This window comes from Argiope bruennichi, chromosome 1 (genome assembly GCF_947563725.1).
Source record: "Argiope bruennichi chromosome 1, qqArgBrue1.1, whole genome shotgun sequence".
NCBI lineage: Eukaryota > Metazoa > Arthropoda > Arachnida > Araneae > Araneidae > Argiope > Argiope bruennichi.
The window spans coordinates 29,396,606-29,412,526 of NC_079151.1; the positions used below are offsets into that span (position 1 = coordinate 29,396,606).

General features: G+C 28.5%; 1 protein-coding gene across 1 annotated transcript; it reads left to right on the plus strand.

The window, feature by feature from the left end:
- The first annotated feature begins 2,133 nt into the window (after nucleotides 1-2,133).
- LOC129984194 (uncharacterized) lies at nucleotides 2,134-14,167 on the plus strand. The gene is made up of 5 exons (XM_056094379.1): nucleotides 2,134-2,720; nucleotides 5,141-5,168; nucleotides 7,047-7,157; nucleotides 11,147-11,239; nucleotides 13,831-14,167. The coding sequence occupies exons 1-5, from the start codon at nucleotides 2,217-2,219 to the stop codon at nucleotides 14,028-14,030; spliced, it is 936 nt and encodes a 311-aa protein (XP_055950354.1). The 5' UTR covers nucleotides 2,134-2,216; the 3' UTR covers nucleotides 14,031-14,167.
- The last annotated feature ends 1,754 nt before the right edge of the window (nucleotides 14,168-15,921 follow it).

Genomic DNA, 15,921 nt, shown 5'->3' on the forward strand with positions numbered 1-15,921 from the left:
GCTCACGTAAAATCTTCATGAGATTATTCGCTAGCTGTTCAGTAAAGCAGAATGGCCAGACCATAGCAAGAAATAATACGGGTACAATGATTGTCTGTCAAAACAGCTATTGCTGATTCTTTCCCTGACATTTTTCTAAGGAGCCAAGTTACGCCATTATACAGGGTCCGTTTAATAATTAAAGAAACCATCTGCAATGTCACGTCACCAGTGTTTATAAAGATGGTGTGTATCTATCACTGTGCGTCATCTATAATGCACCCGAAGAAAAACCGGGAACCCGCTTGTTGTATAAGGTCACCTCCTAACGATATATTTGACTTTCCCTACCCCTCTGGTGAACAATTGTTGGATTAAAGTAGAAATAATCATAAAAAAATAATATTTTCCATGATAATTATTTAAGAATACCACAAAAGAGAAAGAAATCCAATGTCACGACTTGTGTGATTATTAAGTATTGCGTTTTATTAAAAAAATTTACTACGTGATTGGATCTAGAATTAGTGCTTAATTTCTGAGATTTTTCGTAATAAATATCTACCAAAGATTTAAGAAAAATAACATTTAAAGATGTAAAATGTAAATAAATTAGTGTCACAGATATATCATTAGTAGGTAGACAATTTATAAATAATAAATAAAAGATCTCTGTATAGTAAAAATAGTTTTTTGCAACACAGGTTAAATCTAAATATTATGTTGATGCATTCATTTATTATTCAACTAGCCTCCTTTGACGACCAACTGTTTCGAAAGGAATATTGGTTATATTTAATTTCTGTTAAATCGCTTGGCCATAATTTCATGTCCATGATTCAAATCATCAGACACTAAAATCGTGTTATTTTAATTATCTTACATATATTCTAATCACCGTGTACATGAGGTTCCTTACAGGGAATTAGGCATGCCATCATAACGCTGTTTAAAACGAAGTTGTCTAGCTTATCAATTTTCGGAATTTAGGGGTAATACCAATTCCCTTTTTAGTCTTTCTGTGAACTACACGAATGTTAAACAGAATCCTTCTTCCTTAGCTTTCATCAATGGAAGTAATCCCAAGATTAAATATTTGATGAAACAGTGAAAACAGTTTGCACTTCGGGACAACAATATAATATATTACTAAAAATTTGCCAAAAAAAATTTTTTTTTTGGAAAATTATTAAAAATTAGGAAAAAATTGAACTACTATAAATTGGTGTCCTTAAAAAATATATATACTTTTTTTAATTTTGAAATGGTGTAAAGCTATTTTTATGCAATAATAGTTTCGGAGGTTATCGGGGAAAGATTTCAAAACTCAGCTTACTATTTAATTAAAAAAAATTTTAAAAATTGCCCCAAGGTTCACATTTTCACCCACTTCCAAGATATATATGCACCAATTTTGGTAACTGTAAATCAAATAGTCTGATCTGAAGAGCATCGGTACGCATAAATATTCATTTTTATTATCAGTAGGGATAAAGCTTATTGTTCCATCTTTTTTTTTTTAATATTGATGAGTAGATTGCACCTTGGCCAATTATTTTTAGTGACAAAAAAAGAAGCTACCACAAAAATAATTTGTTTACCATCTTTATTAAATAATAAATGTGTTTTCCTTCTTAATTCTAATTAATGGAGATATTTCATAAGAAAAAGGACAATGGAATGAAAATAAACAAACAGAACAATTAAGGCTAACAAAATAATAATGCGACATGAATTTGACATCGCACGTTGTTTTACCAGCGTTATAAATGATACCAACAACAAATAAAATATACTGCGTTCTGATATAAAAATATCATTAATAAAATAAAAAATGAAATAACATAAACAGATTATTGCAAAACACTTCTTTTTTAAAATACATGAAGTTTGTCATATGTGAGAAAAAAATACATGGCTAATTTAAGATCTGTATTTCATAGTGTAAAGCATTCAAAATAGCTAATTTAACTATACAAAAAATATAACGCAATTTTAATTGCCAGTGTCTTTAAAGGATGTTTATATTCCTCGCCTTATTATTATATTAAATAATTATATACTAGAATTTGATTGGATATTAGACAGATGTTGTAAATACATGCCCACATAAAAGCTCGGAGCTTGCTTTGTTCTTGAGAATTTCAGAAAACATCAGAAATAAACAAGCGGTCGTCTTTAAAAGGAACCTAACAATTTAAATTGTCTCTCATTTCAGATTTCTGCTTTCATAAAAAATGATTTCGAAGTTTATATTAATTTTATTGTTGACTTTGCTCCGTTCACCTATGGAAGCAGCCGAAGAAAATGGCATAAATTCGGAAGATAACAATAGTCAAGAAAGTTCTGGAAAAAGCCTGGACCCCGATGTGATACAGAATGTATTGGAAAATCTTAAGGACGTCGGGGATATTAAAGAAGAAGATGAGAAGAAAGAAAGTTCTGAAAAAAAATTGGACCCCGATGTGGTACAGAATGTATTGGACAATCTTAAGGACGTTGGTGATATTACAGAAAAAGAAGAGAAGAAAGAAAGTTCTGAAAAGAATCTGGACCCCGATGTGATAAAGAATGTATTGGAAAATCTTAAGGATGTCGGGGATATTATAGAAGGGACGGAAAAAAGTGCAGATAATGCTCCTGATGAAGATACAGATAAAGAAACCGAAGATACAAAGGGAAAGATTAGGAAAGTTCGTGCAGCTGGAACACCATATCCGGCAAATGAAACAACTACAGCGGTAAGAGAGTTTTGTTCGCAAATTTGAATTAATTTTAAAGTTATTAGATTAACACTTTCAACGCTACCGACGAGATATCTCGTCTTTCAGATGCTTCCAATTACAGTTTCTTCAGGCTAAAATTTGTCTCTTATGCCAGTTTGAAAAAAGTAAAGGTATTCCTCAGATATGGATTAGAAAGTTCAACTTATCTAAACTGGCATAAGAGATAAATTTTAGTCCACAGAAATCAATAATTCGAAGCATCTGAAAGATGAGATATCTCGTCTGTAGCGTTGAAAGTGTTAATGCAATGTAGTCATTTTCTCTATCTCCTTATTCGTCTCATCTTTTTAATTTTGCTGCTAAATTTGTGGCCATGCTTCTCTTAAATATTTAAATTTTGTTGAATTTTTTTAAAATTTTTAACATATACTATTTATTATTTTTGTAATGTAACGTAAATTAATGTACAATAATATTGAAGGTATCCAACTAGGTTTGGAGACAAATTTTTAAAAAATGATTCATAAACATTTTTTATTGTACCAAATAACTCAAACAGATTTGAAATCTCACTATTCGAAGAAAAAATACACTTATTGCCTTTGGTTTTTGAAGATATTGCTTATTCAATGAAAAGTTAGCAAAATTTTCAGTTTTAGTAAAACCAGAGTAAGTTAAAAATAAATAAATAATGGAAATATTTAACTTTTATTTCACCTACATATAGCTCAAACTACATAAAATGTAACACACCATAAAAGAAAAATTATTTTAATAAATAAATATTTATAAGCATTTGAAGCTACCGTTAAAGACTTTTTGTCAACATTTGCCAATGTTTTGAGCTTAAAATGCCTGTAAAAAATATCTAAATGAAACTATCTTAAAATCCACGGTCTATAAAGTCAAAATGCCTCAAAGGTTTTAGATGCATATATATCAAATTTCATGAAATTTTATTGAATTGATTTTGAGATATCCTGCTTTCCGTGAATAAATCACAGTGAAATATTCATTCTTCAGAAAATGCATTTAAATATTGTACTTGTAAATTAGTTCTTCCAAATGCGCCGGAAGCAAATGTAGTTTTCTCGCTTTTTTAACGGAAATGCCAAAAACAAGCAAACGACGGCTAAGTAGATAGAGAGTTAATATAAACATATCAAATATTATTTTCGAGAATTTTAAAGTAAAAATAAAATAAATCACGCATTTTTGGTTAAAAATATTACTGTTTCCAATTCCATTGTATTTTAGTGTAATATTGAAACTACTGTATATATAGTTCTATCTTACATATGTCAAAAACAAAGTCTGTTTTAAAATCTACGAAGTTTGGATTTTGTTTTCAGATCATTAAAACAAATTTCACATTTTTCTAGAAAAAGTATTTTTACATCCTTATCTTAATGTATTTACCTTTGCATGTTTTCAATGACTGGCTCAAGATTTTCATTTCACCACAACTTTTCTCTTCATGATATTGAAGAATTATTTGCCAGCTGTAACTTAATATTTAAAAAAAATCGTTTGCTTTAATCTTTGCTTTCTAAATACAGCTTATGAAATCAAATATTTTTGGAAATTCTGATAGTTAGCTTTATGTTTAATTTCCTTTATTTTTATTTGCTTTCTTTAACAACCAAGTTTTTGACCATCAAATATGTATGAGGATTTATCACAAAAAGGATTACAAGAAGCATTAATCCAAAATAAACCATTCTCGTCGAAATTTTTCTTCTTCTTAAAGATATAACGTGTTATTCTATTAGTTCCATTGTTTTTGTTGGATGAACTTGCTAACTTCGAGCAAATTATAGGAATTGAAATATAGATTCGTTGAATATGAGTCTGCCATTGAAATTCAAAGCATGGCACGCTTCTTATGAGCTACGTATACTTCCACCTATGAAATGCTCATGATATTGTTGCAGTTTATAATAAACATGCAATGGGCGAACAACTTTTCGAGTTCTACAAAACGACAAGGCATAGTAAGTGAATGAAATATTAAAAAAAAAATATTTATCTTTTTAATTTTATCTTCATTTCGGATAATGCTGTTGAAAGCGTTGCATATTATTGCTTTATCAGATCTTGTTGCTTAATTAATAAAATTATTGAAATCAATAACAATTTTTCATCTTAATTTTTAATTTATTAAAAATAATTTACTGTTGATTTATTAATTATATCTATTTATCAAAATTACTATATATCAAAAATCGATATCTACTGCCGTTTTTAATTTGAAAGGTGTTCTTTTCTTTGTCATATTCCTTTTTAAGCCCAGTTTTCCTTTATTAAATGTTTTAGGTAAATAAAAGTTTCACAGAGCTCCCGTTAATTTCGAATTAGCTAAATTCCAATGTATTGGCGATGATTCTTTTTTTCCCCTTTTTCCCATATTTCTAAATCCTTCTTTTTCATTTCAGACTTCTTTCAGTTTTGGTATTGGGAAAGGTAAGTACCTTCTCTTATTTGTTTTTAGTATAATTTTCAATAAGAGGACTGAAAAGCTATTAAAATTACGATCTAAAAATGCCTATTAATATAAAAGTTGACTATGTACGCTTCTTAATTGTACTTTTTGGCAGAATTTCTTTTTAATTATTTTTTGCGAAAGAAATAAATTGTCATACATACTCGTGAATATCAAAAGCAAGATGCTGTACCCTATTTTTTTAAACAAAAAACAAAACAAAAAAACAGAATACAGTTTTTTTTTTTAAATATATGTTTAAAAACCGATAGATGCTAAAACAGATGTCTAAAATTTAAACAATACTATTTTTGACAAACACGAATGATTTTTAATATGAGAAGGAATTTTTCTAATGTTTAATAAAATTAGCGCAATTCCTATTCATAGTAATACAATTCGTACTTTAATTCATATTCAAAGTTCTTAATTATATTTAATAGAAAAAACTCAGAATTTATGCAGTTCAAATTCTTAAATATCATATTTAGCAATGATGAATCATTTACAACTATTAAACATTTAAAAGATAGTTTATTATTTCAGCTCATTTTATTAAATGATACAGAATTTTAGTGTGTTATAAAACAATAATAGTATACTTTACTATTTTTAGGCTGTTTTTATTCATTTTGAGGGGGTTATTCAATGGGTTTATTAATAAAAAAAAATATGTAATTTCTGATCAAAATAAACAAATAATTTAGGAAAATACACTTCAGAATAATTTTTGTTCATTTAAACTTAGTAGCAAGGTTAAAAATTTTTAAAAATCGGAAATTCTTTTTTCACTAACTAGAATTTTACCCTGATAGTTAATTAGCTTTTAAAATGAAAATGTTAATCTGATCCTATAAATGCAAACATGGTAAATAACAATAATTTTAACAAATAAAAATGATTTTGTGGCAACAAACACTGCAATTATGCAGAACAAAAATCAAGCAGAAAAAATCTAAGAAATGATAACATATTAAAATTACATACAAAATAGTATATTACTTTTAAAAATTTTTTTTATTTAGGTTTAAAAAAAATGGTAAACATCGATCCAATTTTTAGAATATTTTATTAAAAATATAAATTTTTATAACTTAATTTGAGAAGATTTAACACCATGCGTCTTTGCCTTTTTTAATACAGTCTTCATAAACTGATATTGTGCGTTGTGGTGATTGTATAAAATTATTGTTTTATTTGAAAAATTAATATTTGGAATAGCAAGATCAGTAGCAAAAGAAACTTTACTTGGCATTTCAAAGAAGAAATTGACATTTCCAAATAAGAACATTTTTACATTTTTTTATTTACAACAGAACAAATTTGCATTAAACATATTTAAATTTACATTTAACAAATTTTAAAATATTTCTTTTTTTTTTTTGTAAAAGATTTTAAAATTTATTTGTAAGCAATTATGTATAGCAAACTGCAATTCTAAAGTAAGCGAAGCCAAATATATAAAAAATGTGTGTCCAAAAAATGAAAAAAGTGTTTATTTCATTAAATATTCCACCTTGACGTATACTTCCAACTACAATGTTCCATTAAATGAGATTAGAAATTGCATAAACACACTTTGAATTCTGTAAAAATTCATAATAAAAAATTTAAGAAATTAACTTTTTATACGATCTTTATAGTATAAAATTATCAATTATTAAGATATTTCTCTTATACTTATTTATAAATACACAAAGCTTCACAGTTCTGTCTATAAAATCTGCAAAAGTATAAAAAAAAGCAAATTTATTGACTTAGATCAGTTTTTCATACTCCTTGATTGATATTTGAATAAGTATTTAGGTGTTCTTTTCATTGATAATAATTTTACTTTTTATGCTGCCTTTTTTTTTCAGATGGCAGCGGCGATTCTGATGAAGCACATTTCAACTGCGAATGTGAACTCGGGAATTATTGTAAATGTTGCAGCCACATTAAGATAATGAACTTTGAACTTGATAAAAAAGGTTCGTATTCTTGATTCTTGCAGATATTTCTATTCTTGATTCGGCTCGCAGAGATAAAATTTTGTATCCAATTTTTTTCTCACACTTTTTCTACTAGACATAATTTTTTGTAATTGTGTGTTTCCGGTCTTATTATTTTCTTAACTTGTGATTTTATTGTTTTCTTTTTTTCTGAATATAGCGTCTCTTTTTTTTTTTTTTTCGTAAATTAAGCATAGCAAATTGATGAATTTTCCTTAAATGTTGATTTCTAATCCAGGTTGACTTTGACAATGAATTAAAAAAATATGCAAGATTTCATTATATTCATAATAATTAAGTATGAGGTACCTTAAGATTGTCGAATTTGAAATACCTAAATATTTTTTAATGTATGGTGATACTAAAAAATAATTTTAATCAAAAAATTGATAGATTTCTTTTATTTTATTTATCTTTTAAAAAAATGTAATTAACATTTTAAAAAATAAGCTTCAAAAAAATTAGCTTGGTAAAATTCCAAAAAGAAATCGAATTAAAGATCCAATTAAATAAACGGTTTTTGGAAATTTGACCATCAATTTCTTTAAACACAATCAATTTTTCTTAAAATTAAATTTTCAAAATAATTAAAATCACGCCATAGTCATAATTCATAATAAATAAATAAAAACATATGCATTTCTACAAATGTACTTAAAAAAATAATAATCTAATGTATTTTTAATACTTTAAATTAGCCAATCGAAATGGTCTCGCATTTTGTCTAACTAAAGTAATATTCCAGAGAAAGCCTTGTATACCATTGGCATACAATAGTTACGAAATGTTAGCCACTGGCATGAATTTAGTCTTTTTACTGAATCTATCGTGAGATCCTTGCAGTTAATAGTATCTGAAAAAGGAATTTCTGTTTTAGGCAATTTTTTTTTCTTAATCGATTAAAACAAAAATTTGGCACAGATCTACACATATTGTCATAAAATCAAATATGTTTTCGTATATTTAACTCACTGCATTTTCGAGATAAAGTTTTTATACGTTTCTGAAAGTACAAACTGACAGACAGTTGACCCTTGTTGGAATTTGGCTCAAAATTTGATTGGTGTCTAATCTGTAAATGTTAAATCATCAGCGTATCGAATTTTTTATCTATCTAGCTCTCTTCATTTTATAATTATAATGTTAACTTTTATTCTAACAGCCGGATAGACTTCTTCTGAACGGTTTTTGCACACAATTTGATAAGTTCTTTAAATTTGGTGTAAAGACCGTATACCAAATTTTATCCGCCTGGCTTAAAGCGTTTTTTTTTAGTTATCTTTTTCACAGACAGACAGATATTTTCCAAAAAATGTATTTTTCAAACTCAGACATGTCGTGGTGGTTCATCAAAGTCTCGATTTCGAATTATTGTGCACAACTTAAAGCCGCAAAATGTCTAATGCCGTTGTTCTCATTTTACATCTTTTTGTCTACATTTTAGCAGGTGGTTTAAAAATCGCTTTAAGTCAAATAGATTTGTCGTTTGCCGTTGAGGAAGATGGATGCGATTCTTACTTAACGTCCCGTAATATGTTTGTAGTTTGTTTCTTGTGCACAGGCAGTTTGACTTCTTTTCTACACTCTTGACATTTGTATTTCTTATGACTTCTATTCTCTTTGGATCTCCGATTCCATTTCACTTAGGTTTAGATAATTAACTGATAACATCTTTTTAATAAATTAGTGTAATGTATCTTACAAAGAGATTTAAATTTCCTACAAGAAAACAATATTACAAAAAGAAAATAAGATTTTTTATCTAAATAAGTTGATATCCTTTTGTCGAATAGATTAACAATTTAATTATCTACATTATAACAACTAAATTTTGATAATAATCTTACTTACATTTTTTTTTTTTTTTTTTTGCAATTGGATTTAAAAGATAAATTTTTCATGAATGTTTATATAATTTGATTTGCCACTTCTTTCTTTAATCTGGGGGGAAAAATCTTTTTTTTAATTCAAAAATTTAAAAATTTTGCTTTTAAAAAAAGAGAGAGAGAATATGCCTTTATTGTATAAGTTTTAAAAATTCATTTATTTAAAATATTGCGATGATATTTTCAACTACAATTACATGACAATATATAGTGCTTTTACATACGTAACATACCATTATACAATCTTTTGCTGCTTTAATCAATATTATTTTTTAAGGCTTATAAAAGTAATTTCGCCACAAAAACAGAAAATCAATTTTTGGAATTTAAAAACTTCTATAGCAATTCCTAGATTTTGTTTTAAATATGTTTTGTATGCTAGTTTTTGTTTTAATTATGGCTGCTTCGTCTTAACTTTATCACATTGTTAAGCAAGAAACTCGCTTAAACTTTAAGATAACTGTAATTAAAATTTCAGACTTATTTAAAGCATTCTTATCGAAATCACATATTTTTATGATTATACGGCATGTCTACATAATTACATGATCATTGACAAGAATATTATATTATAATTTTTAAACACCGATAAGAGTTTTTAAAAACGATTTTTTTTTTGTTTTTTTTTTTTTTTTTTTTTTTGCTTTTTTTTTATATCTGAAAAAAAATTTCAATGAAGCAATTTTAAACTCAAAAGATGATGCAACTAAAAATTAGTAATTGTTTCATTTTCTTAAAATGAAAAACGAATAATGATTCTTTTTTATTACGAAGGATTAATCAAAAAGATGCACCGGACCCAATTTGTATTTAATGAAGTATAAATTAGACATGAACAATCCACCTACTAATGAAAAAAAAGGAGTTTAAAAAGGTTTTTTTAAAAGAAATTTATAAAAGTTCAATGCCCCCCTCCCCATTTTGTAGCACGGCAAACATCTAAGCGGTAGCCAAGCGCGTTTCACATGAAAAAAAAAAAAATCTTCTGTCAGATACTGCAAAAGTGACAGTTCCACAGGTCGCCCAGAGTTATTGGTAGTGGTGGGACATAAACAACCTCTTTAACACATTGCGTACAGGTCACGAGATTTCTCGTTTTTAGCAGGCCGAACGTTGTGGCCAGGTCATGAGATATCTCGACTTCATGTTTTTTCGGCTATATCGATACACAACCAACCAGAGGCAAATATTTAACACATTAAGGACCGCAAAGAAATCTGTAATATATACGCCTGAGGCAGCACAGTTTTAGGCAAACTTGTAAGCTCTGAAATCATTATTATAACAATAGTAATTATTATTATAGCAATAGTAATTATTATTATAGCATTATAGCAATAATCCTTATGAAGCAATAACTGACAGGACACGCAGCACGAGAAAACTCGTGAGCGATCCTTAACAGATGGAATGCTAAAAATGAGAGAACTCATGAGCGGTCCGTAGCAGATGGGACGCGAAGCACGAAAGAACTCGTGAGCAGTCCTTAATATTTTAAAACAAGATACTGCTGCAAATCGTGCCAAACACCATTGCACAAGGGAATATGCTTTACCAAATAGCATATTCTAAAGCATTAATCAAGTATGTGAATTAAATAATAGTTAAAATGTCAAAACTCTTATATAAATACATGTAAAAAATATATATTAATATTTAAGAATATGTAAATATAATACCAAACACAAATTAAAAATGTGCATAAATGCATCCTATTGCTTGCCAAGCATACTTCTAGAGCATTCAAAAATGTGAGGGTCCTGGGAGCGTGTTGAGCGCCCAGAGCGCCGTATGCAGTGTGTTAACATAGCCTCTCAAAAGAAGTCACATGGCTTGAAATCAGAAGATTTTGGTGAATTGGAATAATGCTCTTATATCCTAACGGCCATTTAGGCAACTATCATCGCCCAAGCGACGATAAATAAAACATTGGAATTTCCTCTTTCCTTTGGTATATAGATTGTTCATATTCAATTTATATTTCGTGAAATACAAATTAATTAAATTTGGTCCGCCTTTTTGAATAACCCTATGTTTTAAAATACAAATACGCCAATTAATAAGCATTTATTGCTTTTATAGGTTGTATTCAAATAGAATATATATCGAAAGAGCTTGGACTGAATCTAACATTTATTCTAGATGAAATCGTAGTATTTACCAAATCATTTACTGGTAAGTAGAAGCAAAGATTTTTTACATATTTATGCACTTTATATTAAGATACGATTGTATGTATAAATTCATATTGACAAAATTAGGCTTTAATAGCCAGTTTAGAAATAAGATTCAGCCAATGTTGTTGTTGTTTTGAAATTAATGTTAAAAAATTTCTTTATTGGCTTTGGATACATTTTGAATTATGTGAAACTGTGTAACTTGCACAAAAAGAAACAAAACTTTCAATCGTTAATTGCCAACATTTATTTACTATAAAGAATTTTATTTTTATTTAACCATTTGCCACTTTTTCAAATTTATATTAAAAAATTATGAAATATTATTGTGAGATATAATTAATAAATGAAAAAAACTGAAGAAAACTATTATGAAAAATAGCTAGTATGCAGTATTCAAATATTCAGCATATAGAAAACTTTTCTTTTATTTCCATGGTAATGCTGTTAACAATATAAATAAACGTTTGAAAGAAATAGATAAAGAAAATAAGAATCTACTTCTTTGAGGTTTAACACATTAATCACCATAGAATTTTATATAATTTGGTTGAAAAATGACTTTGTATTTTAAAGCTTATTCTGTGAAGATATAGGAACATGAATATTATTTTATCATTTTGATGCTTCTGGAATAAAGTTGAACGGGTTTTTTTTCTGTTGGTTTTATAAGCGATCAACAGAACACGTCACTATGTTAGAGGAATAATTTTACTACAGGTAAACATATTGTTCGTTTCAGTATCACGCGACTACCATTTTTGAATGATTTTACGTCACTTAGAGGTGGAAAGCGGAAGAATAATCACATTTCTGGAATTCAGGTTCATTTTTTTACTTTAATTTTTTTCCCCGTTAGATACTTTTTCTTTCTTTCTTTTCTTTTTTTTTCATGTGTATGCAAGTTTTCGATTGTACTTTTTTATTTTAACGCAAAATTGCGTATTAATTGCTTATATATCTAAGTAAAGTGACAAAAAAAGCTTTTTTTAGTTTAGTTATATTAACGTCCCGTTGTAAAACAACACTATGGCTATTTTGGGACAGGACCTCGTAAAATTCAACCACTGTCAGATGATGAGTACAACACCTGAGCTGGAAAAAGATCTGTCCGGACAAAAATTATTATAAAAAAATGATATGGAATTCCGAAAATGTTCACGTCCTTCCGCGTCTCACCCCTTAGTGAGGTAGAATTGTCGAAAAAGGGTGATCTTTGGATAACTAACGAACAGTACAAGATATATTTTCAAGAAGAAAGTTAACAACGTGGAATTCCGTTTATCAATATTTTTTCTTCGCAGGAACTCATTGCCATTCCTTTCTAAGTAAGTTCGAAGAATCTTATTTCTCCATATTCTTCCCTCCTTAGACTATCTCTAGGGCTGCATCGGGCGAGCTAATATTTTATTATCGCATTTTAAATGCCAGTTTTTTTCTATGCCATTAAGACCAGTATAGTGTAGTTTAGTTCAGTTATATTATCGTCCCGTTTTAAAGTAACACTAGGGCTATTCTGGTACGGACCTCCTAATTTTTAACCACAGTCAGATGACGAGGACGACACCTGAGCTGGCACCCACTCTCCAAACTTTCACACCATACCAGCAGGAGGACGTTTGAGCCCTATGGATTTAACGGGCACCAGACTCGCTTACACGACGGTTTTTCCGTGAAATCGGGTCTCGAACTTGAAATCCTTCAATACCGAAGCCAAGATCCTATCACCAGACCACTGCGGCAGCCATCATGACCAGGAATCAGCATTGTACAAGGTCTCGTTTCCACTTCTGGAGAGAATAATGTTATTCTTGAAGAAAGACAAGTCACCTTCTTTTAATTCTGCTGTTTATTAGGATTTCGTACCTCATAACATTTTTGGTAAATTAATGATATAATTTTTCGATCGACACCAGAATGAATCCACTAAGCTTCATTAGTTTTTTTAAAATCTGATTAATGGAACTCCTTTCGGGCCGCTGTGGCCTGGTGGTAAGGTCTGGGCTTTGGAACTGGAGGGTTTCAGGTTCGAGACCCGATTCCATCGAAGAACCGTCATGTGACCGGGCTTGGTTTCCGCCGAATCCGTCGGGCCCAAATGTCCTCTCGTTGATGTAGTGTGGAAGTTAGGATTAGGTGCCAGCTCATGCTTCGTCCTTGTCATCTGATCGTGATTCAAAATTACGAGGTCCGTCGCAAAATAGTCCTAGTGTTGCTTTAAAACTGGGCGTTAATATATCTAAACTAAACTAATATAACGCCTTTCGTTTCAGCAATTATTATAATAGAATTTAATTTTTGACCAACGAAAAAAATGAGCTATATTTAAGATTTCGACTTGATCTCCTATTCCTTAGTCATACACAACAAGACGACTATTAAGAGCTGCTTGAATTATAAAATGTAAACGCTAGCAGATGCGAAAATTCGACGAATCTTATTTCTTCTCAGCAATTGCGGATTTATCTTGAAGCAATTATTTTTATAAGAAAGTGACTATTTTTCTTCATATTTAAAATGCATCTAAATTCAAAACTTTATTTTGATTTGAAATTATGAAAAATAACTGCATTTTATATCTTCTTACAGTCCTCATTGCAGAACCGCTGTGCTTTGATTTTCCCGGACTGTTACAGTACTTTGGTGATTTTTGCATCCATGTGAAAACAGATGATGACACTCTTGAAGATAGATTAAACGTATGCATGAATCTACAGGCGAGAATATTTAAGAATGCTATAAATACCTTCAAAGTTGGGTGTGTTGACCTTCCGAAAAAGAGAAAATAAAAGCTAAAGTGCCATAGCACAGTATTTATCTTTGTTTAAAGACTTAAAAACAAATGCTGTAATAGAATTTAAATAAGGTTCAATAATTAATATGGTTTATAAGGTAATTTAATTAAGGTTTAATAAATACTTATTCTGGAATGGCTTTTGTTTACTAATTTAAACATTCGAAATTAACTTATTTTTATACATGTGGTTGTGTGCTCATGTGGCATTGTTCATTTTTATGTGGTTGTGTTCTTAAAATAATCCATTTTTACAATGTATTGATTATTAAATTTTCATTTAACTGTTTATTTTTCATTCTACTCACAAAGTCCTTTAAAACAATAATTTTTAATATCATATATTTGCTTTTTAATAAATAAATGAATATTTGTTATTTCATCATAATTTATTTTGATTATTAACATGCTGAATACCAAACAAATTTCACAATGCTTGTCCGTCTGGCCAACATTTTTTCCGATTATGCATTGAATATTTTGATGATACTTACATCAAACTAGTTAATTTGTATAATAATTTATGACTTATTTTACTAAGGTCATCTATGACCCGCAAGGTGCTGAAATACAGTCGTTTCGTTATGTCTGCATGTTCTATATTGCAATCATTACATTTCACACCATTTTAGTAAGGATGATAATACTTAAAAATTTAAAAACACTGAAAACTTCTAATTGTCTGTTTTAAATAATCTTGGCTTTTCCAGTCACCGGTACCCCCCCCCCCCATGACATTCGACATGTTCAATGCTTTTTTAGTAATTAAGGAAATTTACTAATAATTATGGTTGATTTTTCGAAAATTTAATTATTTTAATCATTTGTATTCCATGATATTTTCAAATAAACTCCATTTTTCATGATTTATTGACTGAATCTCAATGTTCATTGCATGGGACCCCAACATTCCAATCCGTCCCGGGATAGCAATGAAAATTTAGCTGTTCGAGTATCACTGCAAAATTAAATACTTTTGCATCATTTTTTATTTGCAGAAGATACTCGTTACTCGCTATTTTACTGGTTTAAAAAATGGAAGAATAATTTTATTTTGAATAATGTGTAAATAATCGTTGCAACATGGAGTTTTTAAATTATAACAATATATTGTATTGTAATGAATTCTTTTCCCTTGTATTTTTTGCTTATAAATTTTTATTATTACAGCCCTATTTTAATGCAATTAAGTTCTTATTTATGCAGCATAATTATTAGCATCTATTTAACCACTATCCTAATAAATATGTTCATCTTCATCTTTCCTACAGTTCATAAATAATTCATTACATTCATTTCATCATTACATTTGTTTATTAATGGAATTTAACCGCTTGACCTACTTATTCATATTCATGATTCGTAATCAATTCTTAAATCAAAATACTGAATTACTGAATATCAATAAATTTGAAAAGTTTAGAGAATGAATTTTATAAAAGTGAATATCTTTACTAATAGTAAAAGCAACCGTGTATTTGCTTCTTGATGCTTTGCAATGAAGAATTTTAGAGTCCATTATTAAATATGCACAAACTTATAGAGGAGTTCTTTTGATACACTTTTAATATGAATCCCGAAAGGATTTTATAGATTTTATTTAAATCTTCATTAATTAAAAATTAAGTAAAATTTTTTTCCTGGGTAATTTTCAAAATATTCTATTAATGATAACGATAAATTTAGCTAGTTTCTCATATTTAAATTTTTTTAAAAAAAATCGATTTGCAACAATTCTTTTTATTGATGCAATAAAATTAAAACTAATTTCATTTATTCATCATATTGTTCAATTTTATTATTTTTTTATATTGAAGTTATGTATTCAAGGTTAACAGTTTTACCTTTTAGCTGTCAGATTTTTATATTTTTGCTTAAGGAATACA